Here is a 21,797-nt window from a genome sequence, read left to right on the forward strand (position 1 = left end):
ACAAGAGGAAGTTGCCCGGCAGTTTCAAAACACTGTCCTTAATCATCTGATGATAAAGTGGAAAGCGGCCAGGAAGGCAGGGCTGGGTATTTGACTAAAATCAAGACTGGGCACTGACCAGTCGAGTATTTAAAAGGTACTTGACCATTATTTTACAAGTATTGGCAAACAAACAAGCTTTAGTCATCAGTAGGTTGGATTACTTAACGGTAGTTAAAGGAACAAAAATTATTGCTTAACAAGTTAATGTGTAAAATGGTATTACGAGAAATGTTCTTTGCTGTGGATATTTGCTTGTGTTTCTGCGCTGGGACATCACTTGATTGTCTTCAAACAGTCCTCAATCTTGCCCTTCCTCACAAACAGCACGATGAAGAAATTTTTAAAACGTGAGCTGCCACCCACACAGTGGCCTTCTTGGCTTCCTGGCATAACTGATAATATTTTACTACAGACAAATACTAGATGGACAATTGATGGGTAGATTGACCACAGTGTGCCAACCCTACTGGGAAGTGATGAGAGAGGAAAGAGCATGTGGGGGTCCTGTTTTCTAGACTTATTTTCCAAACCCTGCTACATTCTGGCTGGCTTACATGCCTTCTTCCCACACAGCTTATCCGTGGCCTCTCAAGTCTAACACCAAAATGGCTGCAGAACCCACAGTTATTTGAACTTCTGTAGTCCCAAGTGCCCTACCATTATTTCTACCTACTCAGTTTCCCATTTGGCAAGAAAGCCTGCTAAATTTAGATTATTTAAAATATTTATATTCTGCCTTTCCAGAGATGTTAGTTCTCAATATAATTTTTTTAAAAAAGCTTGGGTTACTGCCCCGTGGCGCAGAGTGTTAAGCTGCAGTACTGCAGTCAAAAGCTCTGCTCACGACCTGAGTTCGCTCCCGACGGAAGTCGGTTTCAGGTAGGCGGCTCAAGGTTGACTCAGCCTTCCATCCTTCCGAGGTCGGTGAAATGAGGACCCAGCTTGCTGGGGGTAAAGGGAAGATGACTGGGGAAGGCACTGGCAAACCACCCCGCAAAACAAAGTCTGCCTTGGAAACGTCGGGATGTGACATCACCCCATGGGTCAGGAAAGACCCGGTGCTTGCACAGGGGACCTTTACCTTTAATTAAAAGTCAGTAAAAATATATATTTTAAAAAACAGTATATGTGTGGGGGAGGAGGGTTGTCTCTCGTATCCACTCAGGCAAGGTGATTTTCTGCAACCAATGAAGTGAACAATGGGGGGGAAAATAAAGAGCTGTTACTGAAGGATGTGTGTCTGTGGGGGGGAGGCCCCAGTTTGTACTCATTCTGATGGCAAATTTAAATGAAGACAGCCAACAGAAAGGTTAAAGCGCTAGACGGATTTGGAAATAGCCCTTGGTGAGGACAGGGCTTGTTTGCCACCAACCCAGTTGCTGCAACCGATGCAGCTTCTGTAGAACTGAACACAAAATCTAGACGCTGAACAACTTCCATATGCAGTGGGGAATTGGGGGGGAAGGCAACCAAACAGGAGGCAGAAAGCCACCATGGGGGGGGAGAACGTAAGAAGTATCCTGCTGGATCAGACCAATGGCCCATCTAGTCTAGCACCCTATCTCACACAGTGGCCCATCAGTTACTCTGGAGGGCCAACCAACTCAGGGCATTGAGGCCGAGGCCCTCCCCTGGGTGCTTGGCTCTCATGGCCCTTTCTTACATGCCCAGGGAAATGCTGATTGCCACTTTGGGGTCAGGAAGTAATTTTCCTCCAGGACAGTTTGGCCAGGGATCCTGGATTTTTTTTTTTTGGCCACCTTCTTGGCATGGAGCAGAGGTCACTAGGGGTGCGGGGGGAAGTAGTTGTGAATTTCCTGCATTGTACAGAGAGTTGGACTAGATGACCCTTCCAACTCTGAGTCTGTCTCCCAGCACTGCTATCCAGAGGTCTGCTGCCTCTGATCGTGGAAGCTCCCTTTAGTCTCCATGGTTAGCAGACACTGAAGGAACTATCTTCCATGAATGTATCTAAAGGCAAAAGTAGTCCCATGTGAAAGCACCGGGTCATTACTGACCCATGGGGTGACTAGTGCCCCGTTAAAGCCCCCATTAAAGCTTGTGAGCACCACTACGCCCTCCGGCAGTAAATTCCACAAAGATAATGAAACAGCCCCATGGCGCAGAGTGGTAAGCTGCAGTACTGCAGTCCAAGCTCTGCTCACGACCTGAGTTCGATCCTGACAGAAGTTGGTTTCAGGCTTATGTAGCTGGCTCAAGGTTGACTCAGCCTTCCATCCTTCCGAGGTCGGTCAAATGAGTACCCACCTTGCTGGGGGTAAAGGGAAGATGACTGGCGAAGGCACTGGCAAACCACCCCGTAAGCAAAGTCTGCCTAGTAAACGTCGGGATGTGATGTCACCCCATGGGCCAGGAATGACCCAGTGATTGCACAGGGGACCTTTACCTTTACCTAATGAAACACAAACCTGGAATGGAACCCATTCAAGGTACCCCAGGTTCTACCATAAGAAGTTAAAAAAAAAAAACTCATAAAATGAAGTTTTACTTAAGAAATCACATTACTTTAAGAGCTGCATTTTAAAATTCTGTTTACATGGTTTTTTCACACAAAAAGAAATTCGGGATGTTCTGTAGTTTAGAACAGTGACTAGGGTTGCCAAGGTCCAGGCGGTGGCTAGAGATCTCCCTCTATTGCAACTGATCTCCAGGCAACAGAGATCAGTTCACCTGGAGAAAATGGCCACTTTGGCAATTGGACTCTATAGCAGTGAAGTCCCTCCCCTCTCCAAACTCTGCCCTCCTCAGGCTCCACCCCCAAAATCTCCCAGTATTTCCAAACCCGGAGCTGGCAACCCTAACAGTGACCCTTACACACTTACCATCACAGTATTTTAATTCCATCTGCTCGCCTAGTTAAACCTTTCTACAATTAGAGGCGCCAAAGTAATTTTAGGATTGGTTTTAGACTTTTAGGGCTGTTTTAAATGCTGTTTTAAAAGGTTTTATCGATTAAATGGGTTTTATTCCCCTGTAAGCTGCTCTGAGCCCGGTCTCGGCCAGGTAGAGCAGGGTATTAAATTGAAATAATAAATAAATATAAATAAAATCACAGAGAATCAGACTAAGCCATGCAAAGTAAGAAATTTACCACATGCTAAGATTTAAAAAAAATACTAACATCAGGCGATACCAAGTGCTACTTTACCCTTAAGAACACCTATTTAAAAGCACCTGTAAGAAATTTTAACCTCAACACTTGACATGCAAAAGGAAACATTAGCAAACCTGCGTAACCTGCAAACACAGCTGTGAATGGCTATCACTCCTTGATGAGTCTACACTCGGGGGCCAACACAAGATGGCCTCTATGTAACAGGTGATCTCTGAGGGGCATTTCACACAAGTACATTTCCCCCCTTCTGTTTTGCAAACAAGCATTCCAAAGTACAACTCAACAACAGGCTCACTTGGGCTTCTACGGCTTCTGAATGCATACGGTATTTGTTTCAGGGATATTAAAAAAAACAACAAGCTACGGATAAAATAAACACATTGAAAGAGAGCAAAGGTGAAATTGAAAAGCACGGCTTTACCGTGCAACTCCGGCTCGCTCGATTTGGGGCTGCTTCTTGCTCTGCGTTCCGCTTTCTTCACAACTGGGGCTCCACCACCACCAACTCCTCCGCCGCAGCCTCCCCCGTTTGCAGCGCCATTGTGCGCCTTGACCGTGCCGTTGTACACAGTCGCACAGTTTCCCAGATGGCTCTTATAGATGGAGGAAGGGGGGCTATTCAAACGGTTCTGGCGGTCAATCTGTCGGTCTTTCATCTTCTTGGGATGGGGTTTGCTGTACTGGTCTTCTCTGGTTATGTAACTGGACATTCCATATAGTGGTATAATTTCTGAAATTGAAGAGGAAATCGAAAGAGATGCAACTCAGTTTTCAAACAGGCTTTTATCCGTATTTATTTATTTACCCTAGAAGAGTTCACTAGGTATATGTGCACCGTGGGTGTGTTTTCTTTTGCCCTCACTCAAACAGCCATTGCTTATGCTAGTAACGACTTCATTAGTAAAGTTTTAAAAGCGCAGAGATGCGGCATACAAATCTTCTAAATAAATAATCAAGGCAATTAACGCTAAAAAAAGCACCATCAAAAACTGAACATGTGTATCTTCATAGTACATTTACTATAGTAGATATACTACAGGTTGAGTATCCACTTATCTGGTTGGGACCAGAAGTGGTCCATATTTTGGATCTTTCCGTATTTTGGGATATTTGCATATACATAATGAGATATCTTGGGGATGAGACGCAAGTCTAAACACCGAATTCATTTATGTTTTATATACACTTTATACACGTAGCCTGAATGTAATTTCAAACAGTATTTTTAATAATTTTGTGTACATTGAACCATCAGAAAGCAAATTGGCGTGCTGCTGAGGGCCTGTGAGTAATGCCTGCATGTCAGATCAAAAAGTCTCCTTTTGGGTCGGACTGGATATCAGATGTTGAATAAGGGATACTCAACCTGTATATCTCTATAGAGTACTATATAGTAGATATCTATATAATAGAGGGCCGGTGTGGTGTAAGACTAAGATCTGGGAGACCCAGCTTCGAATCCCCACTCTGCCTCTGGAAGCTCGGTGGGTGACCTTGGGCCAGTCACCTAACTCTCAGCCTCGCTTACCTCATAGGGTTGTTGTCAAAATAAAATGGAGGAGAGGAGAATGATGTAAACCACTTTGGATCCCACTGGACTATAATGAGGTAGGGTATAAATGAAGTAAATCAACAAATTCAAGTAGCAGCATACATACAAGAAGCTAAACCAAACACCATAAGCAACACAGAAGGCCAACGCGAGCACAGCAATCCGGGGGGGGGGGGTTAGATCCTAAAAGAAAGTTAAACCCTTTTTAAAAAGCAGGAAAATGCTCCATTGACTACAGCGAAGAAAGGAGGATGCAGCATGAGGGGGTGAAACAGATTAGGAAGCTGATTAAAGGCAGCTCCACCCCCAGGTCCTAGCTTCTCTACGGTTGGAGACAGGAAGAAGAGTTGGTTTTTATATGCCAACTTTCTCTACCACTTAAGGAAGAATCAAACCGGCTTACAATCACCTTCCCTTCCCCTCCCCACAACAGACACCCAGTGAGGGAGGTGGGGCTGAGAGAGCTCTAAGAGCTGTGACTAGCCCAAGGTCACCCAGCTAGCTTCAGGTGGAGTGGGGAAACCAATCCAGTTCACCAGATTTGCGGCTGTCGCTCATGTGGAGGAATGGGGAATCAAACCCAGTTCTCCAGATCAGAGTCCACTGCTCCAAACCACCGCTCTTAACCATTACACCACGCTGGATCTGTTGAGCCAATTTCAGCACGCAGGTTCATTCAGGAAGAGACAGCTCTTCAAAACACACCAGCCTCAGCCTTTACCGAGACAGGTTCAGAAGCCAGTGACATTGGAAAGGAAAGCCTTTTGTGCTGAGATTAACTACCGCTGTCTGAGAGGGGAGGTGTGTACGCTCACATCTTAACATGCATTCATCAAATACCCTTTCTTAAGAACCAGGCCCTTAAAATAAGTAGTACATAAATAAAAGAATGGAAGTGGTTTGCAGCGCTGGTAAACATCCATCATAACCTGGAACGCTTTTTTGCTTCAGGTTTTCAAACAACGTCTCATCAAAGGAGTTCGATGTTCACAGGGCTACAATTAACATCTTGCGGCTCAAATCAATCCTGACAATCATGCCCGTTTACCGGGCGGGGGGTGGGGGTGGGGGACACAACAGCAAATGATTTGGCTTCCTTTAATCTGGAAATGGCCTGCCGAGCAAAAGGCAACTGAGTGCTGCAGGTGACCACAACAGATGTTCCATCATTCCCCCGCCCCCTTGTCTGAACTTGTACTCTGGTAGAACTTCTCAGCATTCCTGGGGGGGGGGCATCAATCAGCACTGCAACCCCTTTAATTTTTCCCTGCCCTTCTAATCAACTTCCCCACCCCTCCCTAGTGAGAACCCAGTAAACCTTCCAAGACACATGCAAACGCAACTGAACATTTTCAATTGTGCGGCCCAAATCCTTGACTTATTTTAGTAGCTGAACGGTACCGAATATTCATCCCAAATCCACCACAGCTGCAGAATGGCTTTTTTGTAGTTGCAGAATTTGGCATCCACAAAGGAACACTCGTCCTCCCAAGCATATCTCACTAGGAAGAATGTTAAGTGCAATCTAAACTGGCGTCTGAGTTAGAACACCACATCAAAGTACTCAAAAGGAATTAAAACCAGTAGGGATGGAACTGGAAAAACACACAGGCTTGGATCTTGCTGAAGATTTCTGCTAATGGAAGAGGGGGTGGTTTTTTGCCAATTCTCTGGTCCTGGTGCAAAACTCTGACTCACATGCTCTTCCTGTGGACCCCTTCCCTGGTGGCCCAGGAGCAGCATGTGGTGCTGTAGGGGGAAGGGAGGCTAGGAAGTCCTGTTCCACCAAGAGAAACCCCTTTCCTGAGTGGAGGCTTACTGTGAGATCTAACCTGTTATTTCATACTTCGCAATATCATTTCTCCCCTTAAGGAGACCCCTTACGGTTTTCATGGCAAGAGACGTTCAGAGGTAGTTTGCCACTGCCTGCCTATTTGTTTTGAACTTTAGCTGGGGAGAGAAGAGCCCCGTGGCGCAGAGTGATAAGCTGCAGTATTGCAGTCAAAGCTCTGTTCACAACTTGAGTTCGATTCCAACAGAAGTCGGTTTCAGGTTCCCGGCTCGAGGTTGACTCAGCCTTCCATCCTTCTGAGGTCGGTAAAATTAGTACCCAGCTTGCTGGGGGTAAAGGGAAGATGACTGGGGAAGGCAGTGGCAAACCACCCCATAAATATAGTCTGTCTAGTAAATATAGTGAGGTGACGTCACCCCATGGGTCAGTAATGACCCAGTGCTTGCTTAGGGGACTACCTTAACCTCAGCTGGGGACAGGACAGGATTAGCAACCATCTCATCCTAATCGGCAATACATTTAAAAACAATTTTAAGTGAAGAATGGCCACATTAGATACTGAGAATTTTCCCCCTGCTTTACTTAGGTGTAGTATTTTACAGGGTCCTCTTGGTTTCATATCTATATATAAAATATTTAAATTTATATATACATATATATACCAAAGATTTAGCTTAAAAGCCCGAACCAAAAGGACATCAAGGAAAATTACTTGGAGACAAATAAAGTTGTTTTCCTCCTTCTTTAAGCTTCAGTTCATTTTACACCCTTGGAAGTGATTAAGGATTTCCCATGTTGCCTTCAGGGACCACAAGGCTCTTTTGCAATGACCCACTGCACATTCTTTCCAAGGTCAAGCAAAAAACCAAACTGGACAAAAAAACCCCCACCCCTCTCTTTTGCCATTTTTTTTAGAAATCTCTGCATGACTAACATGACATGGGGCAGAAAGGTGCAGGACCTCCATTTGCTGGGGCTGGGTGTCGTGTTTACTTCAGCCACGTCTGGCAGAGGTAAGTGTTTTCAGAATACTTCCCTGAGTATAGGATGCCTTTGGCTTGAGGCATCCCTGAGAGAAGCTCACCCAGCATTCCACTGAAGACCTCCAACGAAAGAAAGTCCCCATCTCTCTGACATGCTTATTAGGCATTTCTTCCGAATGCTGTGCATAAATCTAAATCCCACTATTTCAGACCCATTCTCTCCTTGTGGTTAGGATTGGGCTAAGAGCACTTCACATAAATTACCTCAGTAATTCCTTCCAATCATCCTGCCAATAAGAAGGCCCCATATGACAGACAGGGTGGGGGAGGGTGCGGCCTTAGGGTTTAAAGATCTAGAGGAGGAGACATTATATGTATGTTCCTTTTCCTCCTTGCACATTACCCTCTCTTCTCAGTTTCCTACTGTACGTGCCTGTTGCAAAAAGCGAACCCACGCAGGTTCTGAAATTCCAACCACATTAAAGCCGAGGTTTGCCCAACACTGTCCAGTGAGTTAACAGCCAAGCAGAAATTTGGAAGCAGGGACCTGACTTTCTCATTTCTATATTAACACCCAAATGGCGCCAAACATGGGCAAGGGACAATACAATAGCCAAAATCATCATATTGGGGAAGCTCATCCAAGTATTCATTATTCCTCCCTTCTTCCAAGGATCTGTATCAATATTCATGTTTATTTCCCCTCTCCCCCAATTTTTTCCTAACAACCACAGTATGAGGTTGGTAAAAAGGAGATGTAGTGATTACCTGAAGGGTACCCAGTGAGGTTCAGAAGCAGCAAAACGCGGGTTTTCCTTGTTTTAGCTATTTGCGGTGCCTCACTGACTATAAGTACAGCACAGAACAGATCAGAACACCCTAGCTAATTGTTAACTCACCTTGCTCTCCATAAATTGTAGGGGGAAGATGATGCTGAGGGAAAAACTGGGGAGGCAGGTCTCCAGGCCCAGTGACCGGTGGGTAGAAAGCCGTATGAGAGTTATGGATGAAATGTGGATGATGTGCAAGGTACGGTGGTAAGTGGTGGGTTGGAGAAATGGCAGAAGGATAACTGGGAGGATAACACTCCGGAGACTGGGGGGTCACCACCACCCTGCGAACGCCTGTGTTGTCTTCTATTACCTGTGAAGGAAAGTAGGCAGATTAATATAATTGGTATAATTTACCCCTGAAATAATGTTGTAATGTACATGTTTTTCTCCAGTTTCATTTTTTTGTCAGTCAGCTTTTCATGGTTCAGAAGAATAACGTCTAGATCTATATATATCCAACGCCAGCAATTTCTGTGGTAATATATCGTACGGCAGACATTCAGGCAGCTACACTAATTATATAGCAAGGCATCCTGTAATTGGTTTAAGCAATGAGATTTTGTATTTCGAGCAAATGAAACTAACAGACATAACTAGTCCTTCTAAGGGACAAACCTTGCCTAATGGAATGAAGAGCATTACCCATAAAACTTAAATAGAGTAACTTTAAATGACATATGAGACCTTTGAGAATCCAAAAGGTTAATGAACTATCTCAAATGGATATAGTAGAGCTGAACTGAAAAGTGAGAAATTAAGACAGACATAACTAGTCCTTCTAAGGGACAAACCTTGCCTAATGGAATTACGAGCATTACCCATAAAAGTTAAATAGAGTAAATGGCATATGAGACCTTTGAGAATCCAAAAGGTTAATGAACTATCTCAAATGGATATAGAAGAGCTGAACTGAAAAGTCGGCCATATTAGTCATGACAGCAACAGGTACACATGTATAGACATAAAACTGCCCTAATTATGTAGGAACATGGGTTTGGAGGTCGTAGTGTCTGATTTTTAAATTATAAAAAAGGCAAGGATTGCAGAACCTGCCCATGGATTTATCCCCTTTCGCTCCAAATAGGGCTTTGATACTCTGATACCCTAGGATGTGAGATAAGCCCTTGGGGAAAGGGAAGAGATGAAGCCCTATGAAGAGAGGCTGAGGGAATTGAGGGTGTTCAGCCTGGAGAGGAGGAGGTTGGGGGGGGATATGATTACTCTTCTTAAGTATTTGAAGTCATTCTGAAGAGGCTATGGAACTGTTCCAGTTGGTGATGGAAGATAGGACTCGCAATAATGGTTTTGAATTACGGATGGGTAGATATGAGCGCAATATTAGGAAAAGCTTTTTAACAATAAGGGCAGTTCAATGCTACAACTGGTTGCCCAGGGATGTGGTGGGTTCTCCTTCCTTGGGGGGTTATTTTAGTGGAGGAGGGATGACCATTTGTCAGAGGTGCTTTAGGTTATCCTACACTGCATAAAGGGTTGCACTGAATGGTCTGTGGGTCCCTTCTAACTTTTTTAAATTCTATTATTATTCTAACCAGTATTGTCTTCTCAGATTGGCAGCACCTCTCCAGGATCAGGCAGGACTTTACCAATAGTCACTTATAATCCCATTTCATTGGAGGTACCAGGGTTTAATAATCAGGTTGCCGTTAAGCAAACCATGTGCCCTCTCACTGGGCCAAGGTCCTTCACCAGCTGAAGGTGCAAGTAATTCCTGATGCATTTTTAGTCACTGTTCGGTACACCTACAGAATCTAACACAACATGTATAATATGTAGGGCTGTGCAAATCGGGTTTACTGACCCGAAAATAAACCCGAAAAAAGACATTTAAGCTTTTTCAGGGTTTATTTGGGGCCGAATATTGCAATAGAGAAAAAAGCCTAAGTCGGATAGCTGATTGCCGAATCAGCCAAATGGGTATTCAGCTTATTCGGCTTTCCCAAGGCTTTTTTCTATGGGAATTTTTTAGGAGCTCCGGGGTGGGGGGGATTTTTAGAGATAGAGTTATCAAATTTTCAAGGTAGCTGCAAGGGATTCTCCTTAAACCACAAAGTTTGGTACAGCTTGGGACAAGGAGTTCAATTTTATAGGCCCCCAAAGGGGTCACCCCCTTCTCCATAAAAAAAGCATTGTGAATAAAATTGGACCCCCTGACCCAAACTTTGAGGTTCGTGTAAGGAGATTCCCTTTCAGCTACCCTGAACATTTGGTAACTCTACCTCTAAAAATGCCCCCCCCCCCGAGCTCCTAAAAAAAGTTTCTCATGTATTCTCTGATGTTAATACGGCCACTATCGTCTATAGTGGCCATATTAACATCAGAGAATACGTGGGGATTCACAATGCCCCCTGACCCAAACTTTACCAAACTTTGGGATTCATGCAAAGAGAGTCCCTCGCAGCTAACCTGAAAATTTGGAAACTCTGCCCCTCAAAATGCCCCCGCAGGAGCTTCGGGGAAAAAATCCATAGGTAAAATGGACCTGAATTTTTTCATGATAACCTTTAAAAAGCTGGAATACCTATTTACCGGTATCAGGATTCCTGAAATAAAATTGGGTCCAATAACTCCAAACCCAAAATTTACCCCCCCCCCTTAATTTTTTGCACAACCCTAACAATATGCTGTGCGCAGGGCTCTGTAGGTTTTGTGCATCTTTCATGTTATTGGCACAGTCCACTTATTGTTAGCTTTCCTGATGGGTTTTCAAAGGACTTCACTTTGGCTGAATTTTGACAAATGAATGGTTATATTCATTGGAATTGTACAGGTTTAGGGGGGAAATCTCTATTGACAGACTAAGAGTTTATAGCCATGTTTATAAGGTAAACTTTACTTTCATTGTTACCTTGGGGATAACAATTCTCTACTTTCTCACATTTGTACAGATTGATTTAATACTTAGTAAAGAGATGGCTTCTACACTTATTTCAGGGTTAGATAAGGTTCTACTGAACTTTACATGTATTAGCAGCCCAATATTTCTAGTCTAGAAGTCTGTGTCTATAAGCCTCCATAATTTTCCTCAAGAGAGTACGTTTTGGATTGGGGTAGGAATAGAGCTCTGCTGAAAGGGGGTGAGGTCTTTTTCGGGAAACCTCGGTCAGCAACAGAAAGTGGCCCTTGTTGGCAATGCTACAGGGTCTCTTTCAAAACAGGTTGGAAGTGTTGGCCCACTCTAAGGAAATGCCTGTACTAGGGATCACTGCCTTGCCGTCAGTTGGCTTCGCTTGCCTTCAGTGATGTCATAATGCTATGTAGCCAACCAAATTTAGCTTCATGAGGACATGAAGGGAGGGGCTGTGGCTCAGTGGTAGAGCATCTGCTTGGCATGCAGAAGGTCCCAGGTTCAATCCCCAGCATCTCCAGGTGAAAGAACCAGGCAGTGGGTGATGTGAAAGACCTCTGCCTGAGACCCTGGAGAGCCAGTTCCGGTCTGAGTAGACAATACTGACTTGGATGGACCAGGGGTCTGATTCAGTAGAAGGCAGCTTCATGTGTTCATGTGACATCATCATGTTTACTATGTGATCCCTGATTGGCTAGGATCCCTTGAGGAAGGGGAGAACACACTTGCCACAAAATAGGACATTAATCATACACAATATGGCTTGCTGAACCTGCATAACGCTACCATCCTATGCAGACGTCTAAGCCTCTTGACTAAGCACAATGAATGCAGCGTAACTTTTATCACACACCACAGCCATTTCAAAAGAAAGCTCCTGCAGGAAGTGCACAAGCCAGCAAAAACCACATGCCAAACTTGCTTCCAATCAAACAGTGAAGAACATCCATACCATGCAATGAACTGACTTCAAATGACAATATAAAACAGCATGAGTCAGCACTCACATCCACAAACAAACAAAAAACAGCATATATACATACAAAATACCTAAAAGCCAGCCCTTCCACAAACATACACTTTGTATACAAGATCAAGCCTTCGTATCTCGTTTTAAAAAGACCTTATGCAGCGGGAACTGAAAAAAGACACCTTTGCCTGAGACCCTGGACATCCACAACCAAAACACGTAAAACAAGGGTTATACAGGGAGTTAGCCTCACACTATCAGTAGCTTGAGTTATGCTGTGAATCTTGTGTGTGAAGTCTACTGTTTTACAGACCTTAATATGGGCTATTGAGCCGACCAGCATTTTGTTTACATTGTTATCTGTATGCTGCTGGGACACACTGTAAGGCCAAATTAGTCCACAGAGGCCAGACACCTCTGGAAAGCCCACAAGAAAGGCACGAAGGCCAAAACTTCCCCCAACCATTGCCCCTTTCCAGCAACTGGTATTTCAAAGGCCTGCCATCTCTGAACACGGAGGTTCAGTTTGTTAACAAGATTCTGGGTATTTGTGTTCTGGGTATCCCAAGTAGGCTTTGACGTGGATAGCCCAGGCTAGCCCCAACTTGTCAGATCTCAGAAGTCAAGCAGAACTGGCCCTGATTAGTATTTGGATGGGAGACCACCAAGGAATTCCAGGGTTGCTGTGCCATAATTCAGCTATGACTTGATGGACAAAAAAAAAAAAAATCCCAAGTAGAATTATTAGCAAGTCAAAGCCATGGGGGGGAAGGGATTCCTATGGGGACTCGGAGGGCAGAAAGGCAACCTCCCCCCATCCAAGTTTAACTAGCATCTAGTGGTCTGAGGACACCTACCAGGAGATGCAGGGGTGCATGTGCAGCAGCGTGGTGTAGTGGTTAAGAGCAATGGACGCTAATCAACCCAGCGTGTAAAAGGCAAATTCCATGCTGGCCGTAATTAGACAAGGAATAGAGAATAAAACTACTGCTATCATACTGCCCTTGTGCAAATCTATGGTGAAGACCACACTTGGAATACTGTGTACAATTCTGATCACCACACCTAAAAAAGGATATTGCAGAGCTTGAGAAGGTGCAGAAAAGAGCGCCCAAAATGATCAGCAATGGCCCTATGAGGCCACAGCTGTAGTTATCTTGTTTGTGGGCTTCCTAGAGGCACCTGGTTGGCCACTATGTGAACAGACTGCTGGACTTGATGGACCTTGGTCTGATCCAGCATGGCCTTTCTTATGTTTTCATGAGAACTGGGTTTGATTCCCCACTCCTCCACAGGAAGCACGCTGGGTGATCTTGGGCTAGTCACAGTTCTCTCAGAACTCTCTCAGCCCCCAACTACCTCGCAAGGTGCCTGTTGTGGGGAGGAAAAGGGAAGGCAATTGTAAGCTGCTCTGAGACTCCTTAAAGGTAGAAAAAAGCAGAGTATAAAAACCAACCAAGTTGCAGCCAACTTATGGCGACCCCATAGGGTTTTCAAGGCAAGAGACATTCAGCGATGGTTTGCCATTGGGTGCCTCTGCGTAGAAACCCTGGACTTCATTGGATTGTCCCATCCAAACACTAACCAGGGCCAACCCCACATAGCTTCTGAGATCTGACAAGATCGGGTTAGCCTGGGCCTTAATAGGCCTTGTTATTTCTCTAAGCGGGAATCTGTTTTCAGCCCAGCTCTTGAGACGGAGACTTTTAAGGGCAACCCAGACCCAAGTCAAAATGTGTTTTTCTTCACAAACTGGAGCGTCCTCATTTCCTTTACATCCTCGTTGTTCCAGTGCCAAAATAAACAGAAGGCAAATTGAATAATCACTCAATAATCCTATTAATTACCAACACAGTCAAATAAGAGGCAAACACAGCTATTATAAAATCAGCACCAACAAATAACAACAGAGAAGCAAACCAGTGACTGTTACGTGCTTCAAGCTGTTATTTAGCATGAAGTCATTTGTGAAGCAGAACATTCATTTTCCACATGGCGGGGAAGTACATTTCAACTGAATGAAGAAAAAAAGACAAAATATAGGTTTTTCCTACAATTACACTACCAGCTGCTTTATTTAGAAGCAGATCTTACTCAAAAGCTATGTCAAGGCTTATTTAATGAACCTCGGTTGTCTTCTTGAAAATTCAGAGCAGAGATGGGCAAACTGGCAGGGCACAACAAATATCTGGCCAGCCCAGACATAAGCAAGGTGACCAAATATTAACTGTTTTCAAGTTGGAAAAGAGGATGGTCTGGATTTGAGGCTTCCGTGAAAGGAGCAAGTTTGTGGAAGGAAATTAATCAAATTCCCCTTCCCCCAGAGCCCCTCTCCTCTTGAAGAGCAGCTTCTAAAGGTCAAAGGGCACTCTGGAATGGTATATCAAGGTTCTTGTCTGCGCAAGCCTAAGGGGGGCAGATCCCATCCAATCGTCCCTTTGTGTTACAGCTTCTTATGCTATGCTGTGTGGCATATTCTTCTGGAGGGTTTGCCCAACCCTCAGTACACACTTTTGTGGAAGGCGCTCTGGAGGGGGAAGAGGAAGGCACAAGGGAGAGACACCTCAGCAAACTCACTCCATTTGTGGGAACATCAGATCTCCAACCACAGCTGGACGTTAATTTCTTTGAAACTAAGCATGAAATGCCCCAGTGATGCCTAAGGAAGTGCGAGCCATAACTCTGAATCCCTTCTGGTTTGATAATGCTAACTTTATTATAGCTAGATTCGAGTCCAGTAGCACATTTCAGACTGACAAGATTTGTGGGGTATGAGAGTCCAGGCTCCCTTCATCAGATACCAGTAGAAATGGAGAAGAAAGCGTTGACTCTCAACAGCTCATACCCCGAAAATCTTGTTAGTTTCGAAAGTCCTACTAGACTCGAATGTAGCTATTCCATTGAAGAACAACACCGCTACCCTCTGAAACGAACTTTATTGTTGGGCTCAACCACCATAGAGGGGTCAGCTTTGTGCAAAACACTGTATTCCCCTGAGGACAAACATGTCGTCAACTTCTGATTTAAAGAAACAGCATACAGTTGGGTTTTTGGATGCCTCTTCTCCCTCTTATTTCTAGGGACAGAGAAAAGGCGACCCAAGGCCCGCTCAAGGTAAGGGGAACAGAAAAGGTGGGCCTCATATATTTTATGAAGCGTTACCAGTGGGAGACATCTATGGGAATGGTTATTCCATAACCTCTTTGGTCTCACGGTCATGCTCTAGCGTGTATCTTGATAAAACATTAAACCTCTTTTAATTGGCAGGAACAGGTCCCACTTTGTATTAGAGTAGTTTCAAGAGCGCATTCCCTTGTTAATGGCTACTGGCCATGACAGCTAGATGGAAAACTTTAGGTATAGTAGCAATATCTCACTCGATACCAGATTCTTGGCTTTTAGTTCCCCTCTCAGCATTTGGCCAGTGAAGCTTAGATGTGAAAGGCTGCCCTAGACGGTCTTTTGATCCCATCCAGCAGAGCAACTCCGAGGCTGTGCACTTCAGGCCCATAGATTCAAGGTCATAATTCCAAGCTGTGTCTTTTGAAATAAAATCCTTAGCATTTTAACCATTTTGTAATTTTTTGAAAGTTTTAGTATCACTATTACTGGTATACTGAGGTAGTATAAAGTAAAGCGCTCAGAATACCATTTGCTGTTGCCAGTCAATGTTGATGAGAGGCAACGGGGAGCTGTTCTCACAAAAAAGAAGCACACAAGAGCAAAACCAGATGATGACAATACCTTACCTGTAGTGGACTCATAAAAGCAAGAAAGCTCATTCTGGTTACCCACAGATAATCACATGATAATGGCACTTGGTTGGCCACTGTGTGAACAGACTGCTGGACTTAATGGACCTTGGTCCGATCCAGCATGGCCTTTCTTATGTTTTTATGATATCCAGCATCATGTAGTGGTTAGACTATCAGAATAAGGAGCCCAGACTGAAAACCTCATTTACCATTAAACTCGCTAGATGACTCTGGGCCAGCTATTTCCTCTCAGCCTAACCTACCTCAAAGGATAAAAAGGGCCAAACCAGGTACATTTCCCTGAGCTCCACAATGGAAGGATGAAAATGGGCCAATAGATAATTAATGGGTAAATGGATAAACAAACACAAGGCAAACTAAAGATGAAAGAAAAATCATCAAAAAAATTTCAAGTACTTGAAGGGCTGTCACATAGAGAAGGGTGCCGAGTTGTTTTCTGTTGCCCCAGAAAGTCGAACCAGAACCAATGGGTTGAAATTAAATCAAAAGAGTTTCCAACAGTTACAGCAGTTCCTCAGTGGAACAGACTTCCTCGAGAGGTGGTAAGTGCTCCTTCCCTGGAGGTTTTTAAGCAGAGGTTAGATGGCCATCTGTCAGCAATGCTGATTCTATGACCTTGGGCAGTTCATGGGAGGGAGAGCATCTTGGCCATCTTCTAGGGGTCACTGGGTGTGTGTGGGGGAGGTAGCTGTGAGTTTCTGGCATCGTGCAGGGGGTTGGACTAGATGACCCTGGTGGTCCCTTCCAACTCTATGATTCTATCAACTGGGATTACATACTTGCAAACATTAATCAGTATTATTTTGAGCGAATTTTCAATACCGAGCACACATTTGTTTAATTAAAAACCTGGTTGGTTAAAACTGAAAACCATTTCTATGAAATCTGCCTCAAAAATACAGTTTTGTTTGATTTCTAATGATTTCCTGATAATGTTCCAAGTGATGACCCCCCCCACATGTGTGTGAGTAACATCTGGATCAATGCTTTTGAGCCTCTGCATTATCTCTTTTGAAGATGTCTGCTAAGCTATAATGCAGTTCTCTTGAACTACGGATCAGGGAAGCAGATACAATTAGTAGTGACAGAAAGCGCATTGCGTCAGACCAGCTGGTGGGAAGTTTTTCATAAGGGGGCAGAGAACCCGAAGTTCAGTCTCAGAAAATATCATGGCCATTTAATTGAAAGTATGGTATTTTTCCGCTGAAGATTTACAGACCACTAGAAACGTACCATCCTTCTATGGAATTAGATGGTGACAACAGGGAAGAAGAAACAGAAACCTTTGACATCTGTTAGGGAAATACATTTGCCTTAACCATCACAGAGTTGGAAGGGACCACCAGGATCATCTAGTCCGACCCCCTACACAATGCAGGAAATATAGAGGGGGGAAAGCAGAAGCAGTCAGAGGCATTGGCCGTGACTAGTTCAATTTGAGGGAAAACAGGATATTGGACCAGGACTGGAGAGATGTGGGTTCAAATCCTCCCTCAGTCATGAAGCTCAGTGGGTGCTGTCAGGATCACTATTTTATCTCAGCCTAACCTACTTTAAAGGGTTGCCGTGAGGATAAAATGGAGGAAAGAAACACGTATGCTGCCCTAAGCTCCTCAGAGAAAGGGTGGGATGAAAAGGTGACAGATAATAGAGAGAACAAAAATGGTCACAGTAAACAGGTACCACTATTATTATTGCTGCAAATACATAGATCATGCAACTATACCCACTGACCTAATTTTTTTGCTTCTCAGGACAGGCAGAAAGATTGAAAATAGCAACATGCACTGTGGCGGATAAGCCCTGTGCCCTCCTCCCGACTTCAGTATGTACTCAGACATATTAGTGACTTCCAATTTAGCAGAAAACATTAGATTTCTCTTACATCCGTGTGATGGACGGCCTCTAGCCCACCCTCCAGACATCCCAACAAATCCCTGACTATGGGGTACTAGGCTGGTACTAAGTGGCATCAGCCGATGAGAGGCTGTGGAACCTCTGGGAGGACATATAAGTGGAGGGAAAGTCTGTCATTGCCTCAGACAGGGCTTGGGGAAAAGGATCTCAGACATCTATAGTATAGGGACATAGGGCTCAGGAGCCTATAAAGAGGCAGGAATAGAGCAGATATCCTGTGTTACCTTAGGTAAATAGTGGGTGAATAACTTGTGAGGGGACCGAGGGAAATATCCCAAGAGACAAGCCAACCCTATTTCAATAAGCTGAGATTTCCCCCCCTTCACTATCAAGTATATCTTCATAGCGATAAGGACTAGAAGCTCGCGTTTAGAAAAAATATAGGATGCGGGATTCCATGCTCAGTAGCACCCAGTTGTACACTTCTCCTCTGTTCATGTGGAATGGAATATATACAGCCCTGGCAGTAATCAAATTGTTCTAAAAGCACCATACCTGTGATATATAACCTGGAGGCACATGTATGGGAGGAATGGATCCGTTGGGTGACATCATGGGAACCTCCGCTGGTCCTGTGTAGGCACAGAGAGGGAAGGAGGAAAGAAAGAAAATTGAGTGGTTACGATACACTTTGAGCTCTTACATACTGCACTGAAAGCCTCCAGGAAATGTATAGGACCAGAACCAGTATCAAGATCCTGGCACTTTTCATCTATATGGGAAGAGGCCAACGTAAGTCACAGCATTATATTTTTATATGCATTTAGACACACTTCTACTTCCTGCTACCATCCCTGAACCCACATCGCCACCAGAGATATTCAGAAATGTCCACCTGTGCATTTTTGAGGAGTTAGGTGCTGCTGTCCCACCAAAGATTATTTGCAATATAAGTCTGAAACGGCTTCTCCGATAGTTGTTCAAAGCGTCTCCCAAGAAACAGGAAAAAAGGAACGTAAAATCACAACATTCTACCACAAACGCCTACAAATAAAAAGTGCACATTAAAATATTTAACGTGTTACAATACTACAGCAACAGAAAGAGGCGAAATAAGCACTAAACATGCAACCACACAATTGACAACAATCATGGGGGAGGAGGAATGGTTTGATCTGGCGCCAAAAACATGAGGCAGTACAACGCAAATTGAGAAGAGGGAGTCCCAAATGGTAGAGAAGCTGCTATATCTTATAGCCTCCCATAGGGTTATCTTCAGAGTAGAGTCTCTAAGGATAAGCTCATCTGTCCGACAGGTTAGCAATGGAGAAGATGGTCCTTCAGGTATCTTGTTCCCAGGCCATAAAGGGCTTTAAAGCTAACTTAACAGTGAAGACTTCTCCACATGCATTGTGTGTCTCTTATGTGCAGTCAAGTCGCCTCTGACTTATAGCAGCCCTATGAATAAATTACCTCCAAAACATCCTTTCATTTGCAGCCTTGCTCAAGTCATGCAAAACAGGCGGCCATGGCTTCCTTTGTTGAGTTCAATCCAGCTCTATGTGCCTTGTTCAGGTTTCACCCCTGCCACAGACTTCCTGATTAAAAGCATAGCCCTCCGTCATTGCATTTATAGTGCACAGCAGTTCCTGTGCAGTAGAAGAAGGAGGAGGAGTTGGTTTTTATATGCTGATTTTCTCTACTTTTTAAGGAGAATCAAACTGACTTACAATCTCCTTCCCTTCCTCTCCCAACAACAGACACCTTGTGAGGTAGGTGAGGCTGAGTGAGCTCTAAGAGCTGTGACTTGCCCAAGGTCACCCAGCAGGCTTCATATGTAGGAGTGGGGAAACAAACCCGGCTCACCAGATTAGTCTACCGCTCATGTGGAGGAATGGGGAAACCAACACGATTCTCCAGGTTAGAGTCCACCACTCTTAACCACTACGCCATATTGCGCCTCTGGGCTTGGGGATTATTTTTGCTGTGCGGAGCAGCCAGGCAGAGATCAATAGATCTTTCCAATCGAGCAGGAAACCAAGCCTGCATTGTTCCAGCTCTATGCTCATTCCCACACTCTACCCTAAAGCTCAAACCTACCTCATTGGTGGTAGCCAAGTCTGTAGGTGTGGATGCTGGCACCTCCTCCTCAGGAGTGAAGAATCCCATTTGTTTTTGAACCCCAGTGCAACAGAAATCTTTGCGCCATCAAATTAACTAGTCACATGAACACATGAAGCTGCCTTGTACTGAATCAGACGCTTGGTCCATCCAAGTCAGTATTGTCTACTCTGACTGGCAGTGGCTCTCCAGGGTCTCAGGCAGAGGTCTTTCATATCACCTACTTGCCTAGACCCTTTAACTGGAGGTGCCGGGGATTGAACCTAGGACCTTCTGCATTTCAGGCAGAGGATCTACCACTGAACCACAGCCCCTCACACTACATGACACCCATGTACACTCCACCAACTCCTGAGATCTGGTGTTTGATCCACACGAGCAGCGCAGAAAGAAAAAAAGATCTACAGACATGATTTCATATGTCTAAACCTTCACAAGCCATAAACAGAAACATCACTCATGTTAAAACCAGGACAAGTCTGCGCCTGTAAAACTTTCAGCTTGCTGTAATGTCTAAACATAAAATCAACATCCTTGGGCAAGCATGACGGTTGCTATTTAATTCTGGAGATAACGTCTCTTTCCACAATGTTCGCATCTGAAATGTACAGTTTGCATTCATGCTCATGGCTGCAAGTGAGCACAACAGAGTTCAGTGGCAAAGTGAGTTGCCATGCGCAAGAGCCGCAGTTCCTGGCTTGCTGGCCTAGATAAACTTTCCCTTTGAGAGCCGGGAGTCAAGTTTCCAATCACACTCAGTTTTCACATATGTGAAGAGCCGTCTCAGGAACATATGAAGACCACGAAACTCATTACTTCAGCAGTTTGGATTAACCCAGGAATGTGGTTATATAAGCAAGAGGCTTAAAGTTTCCACTCAGAACTCCAGTCCTGGATGTGCAAACTCCTAGCTCAAGTATCAAATGCAAATCCAGAAAGGCATGTGCCATAAGTGTTAGGGGTCTTTGCAAACGTAAGCTATATAAATCTAGATTTAAAAAAAAAAAAAAGACAAATAGGGAAACTGCGAAAAGAACAATTGGGAAACCCCATTATCTTATTCCTGAGGTGCTAGGCTCTAACCAAAACGGAGTCAGCAACACCATGACTTACAGCACATTCTAGCTGTATCTGAAGAACTGAGCTGTGGCTCACAAAAGCTCATACCCTGCCAAAATTTTTGGTAGTCTTTAAGGTGCTACTGGACTCTTGCTCTTTTCTACTGCTGCTGACAGACTAACTTGGCTACCCACTGTAATTTATGTACAAGGAACAGTGGAGAAGCCCCCTGATCTTATTCCTGTGTTGCAGGGTTCTAACCAAAATGGAGTCAGCAACACCTTGACTTAACTATGGCTTAACCTGGTTGGCAAATTCGGGTTATACAAGGTTCAATAAATTCTGACAGGCTTTTAGGTTATCATGAATTAAAGGACTGGGTTCCGACTTGGAAAAAGAGCACCCCTTTACAACCATATGACACTTCTTTCCCCTGAATTAGAGAACTGGTCCATTTAGCTATTGCCAGCTCTCTGGGATTTAGAACAAAAAGGTCTTACCAAGCACCTGTTCCCAGAGATTCTTTACCTGGATGTGGGAAGAACTAAAGACGCACTGTACCACAGAGCCGCAATCTGTCAATGATCTCTACCAATCCGAGGATGCTCTCTTTAGAACACTGTTCAAACAACAAAGGCGTGAACAGATAATCTTGCTCCCCAGCTTTGGAATGCATGAGGACTGCAAAAAGCATGGACAACTTTTGGAAGACATGCAAGATTTTTACACTTGGACAAGTAGCTGGTGAGTTTATTTTAAAATAAGACATTTTCATTTTTATACAGGCTCTCTTTTTGGTCAACGGGCCGT

At 44.2% G+C, this 21,797-nt stretch overlaps 1 protein-coding gene across 1 annotated transcript in view; it reads right to left on the reverse strand.

Moving 5' to 3' along the window:
* The window catches only part of FNDC3B (fibronectin type III domain containing 3B), a 327,633-nt gene that overhangs the window by 128,850 nt on the left and 176,986 nt on the right, over positions 1-21,797 (reverse strand). Inside the window, exons 4-6 of the mRNA XM_056849976.1 lie at positions 18,363-18,439; positions 8,405-8,648; positions 3,600-3,908 (exon numbers count right to left, since the gene is read on the reverse strand). Coding sequence (XP_056705954.1) covers positions 3,600-3,908; positions 8,405-8,648; positions 18,363-18,439 — 630 coding nt within the window. The remainder of the gene's footprint in view (positions 1-3,599; positions 3,909-8,404; positions 8,649-18,362; positions 18,440-21,797) is intronic.

The sequence above is a fragment of the Euleptes europaea genome, chromosome 5 (genome assembly GCF_029931775.1).
Source record: "Euleptes europaea isolate rEulEur1 chromosome 5, rEulEur1.hap1, whole genome shotgun sequence".
Lineage (NCBI taxonomy): Eukaryota > Metazoa > Chordata > Lepidosauria > Squamata > Sphaerodactylidae > Euleptes > Euleptes europaea.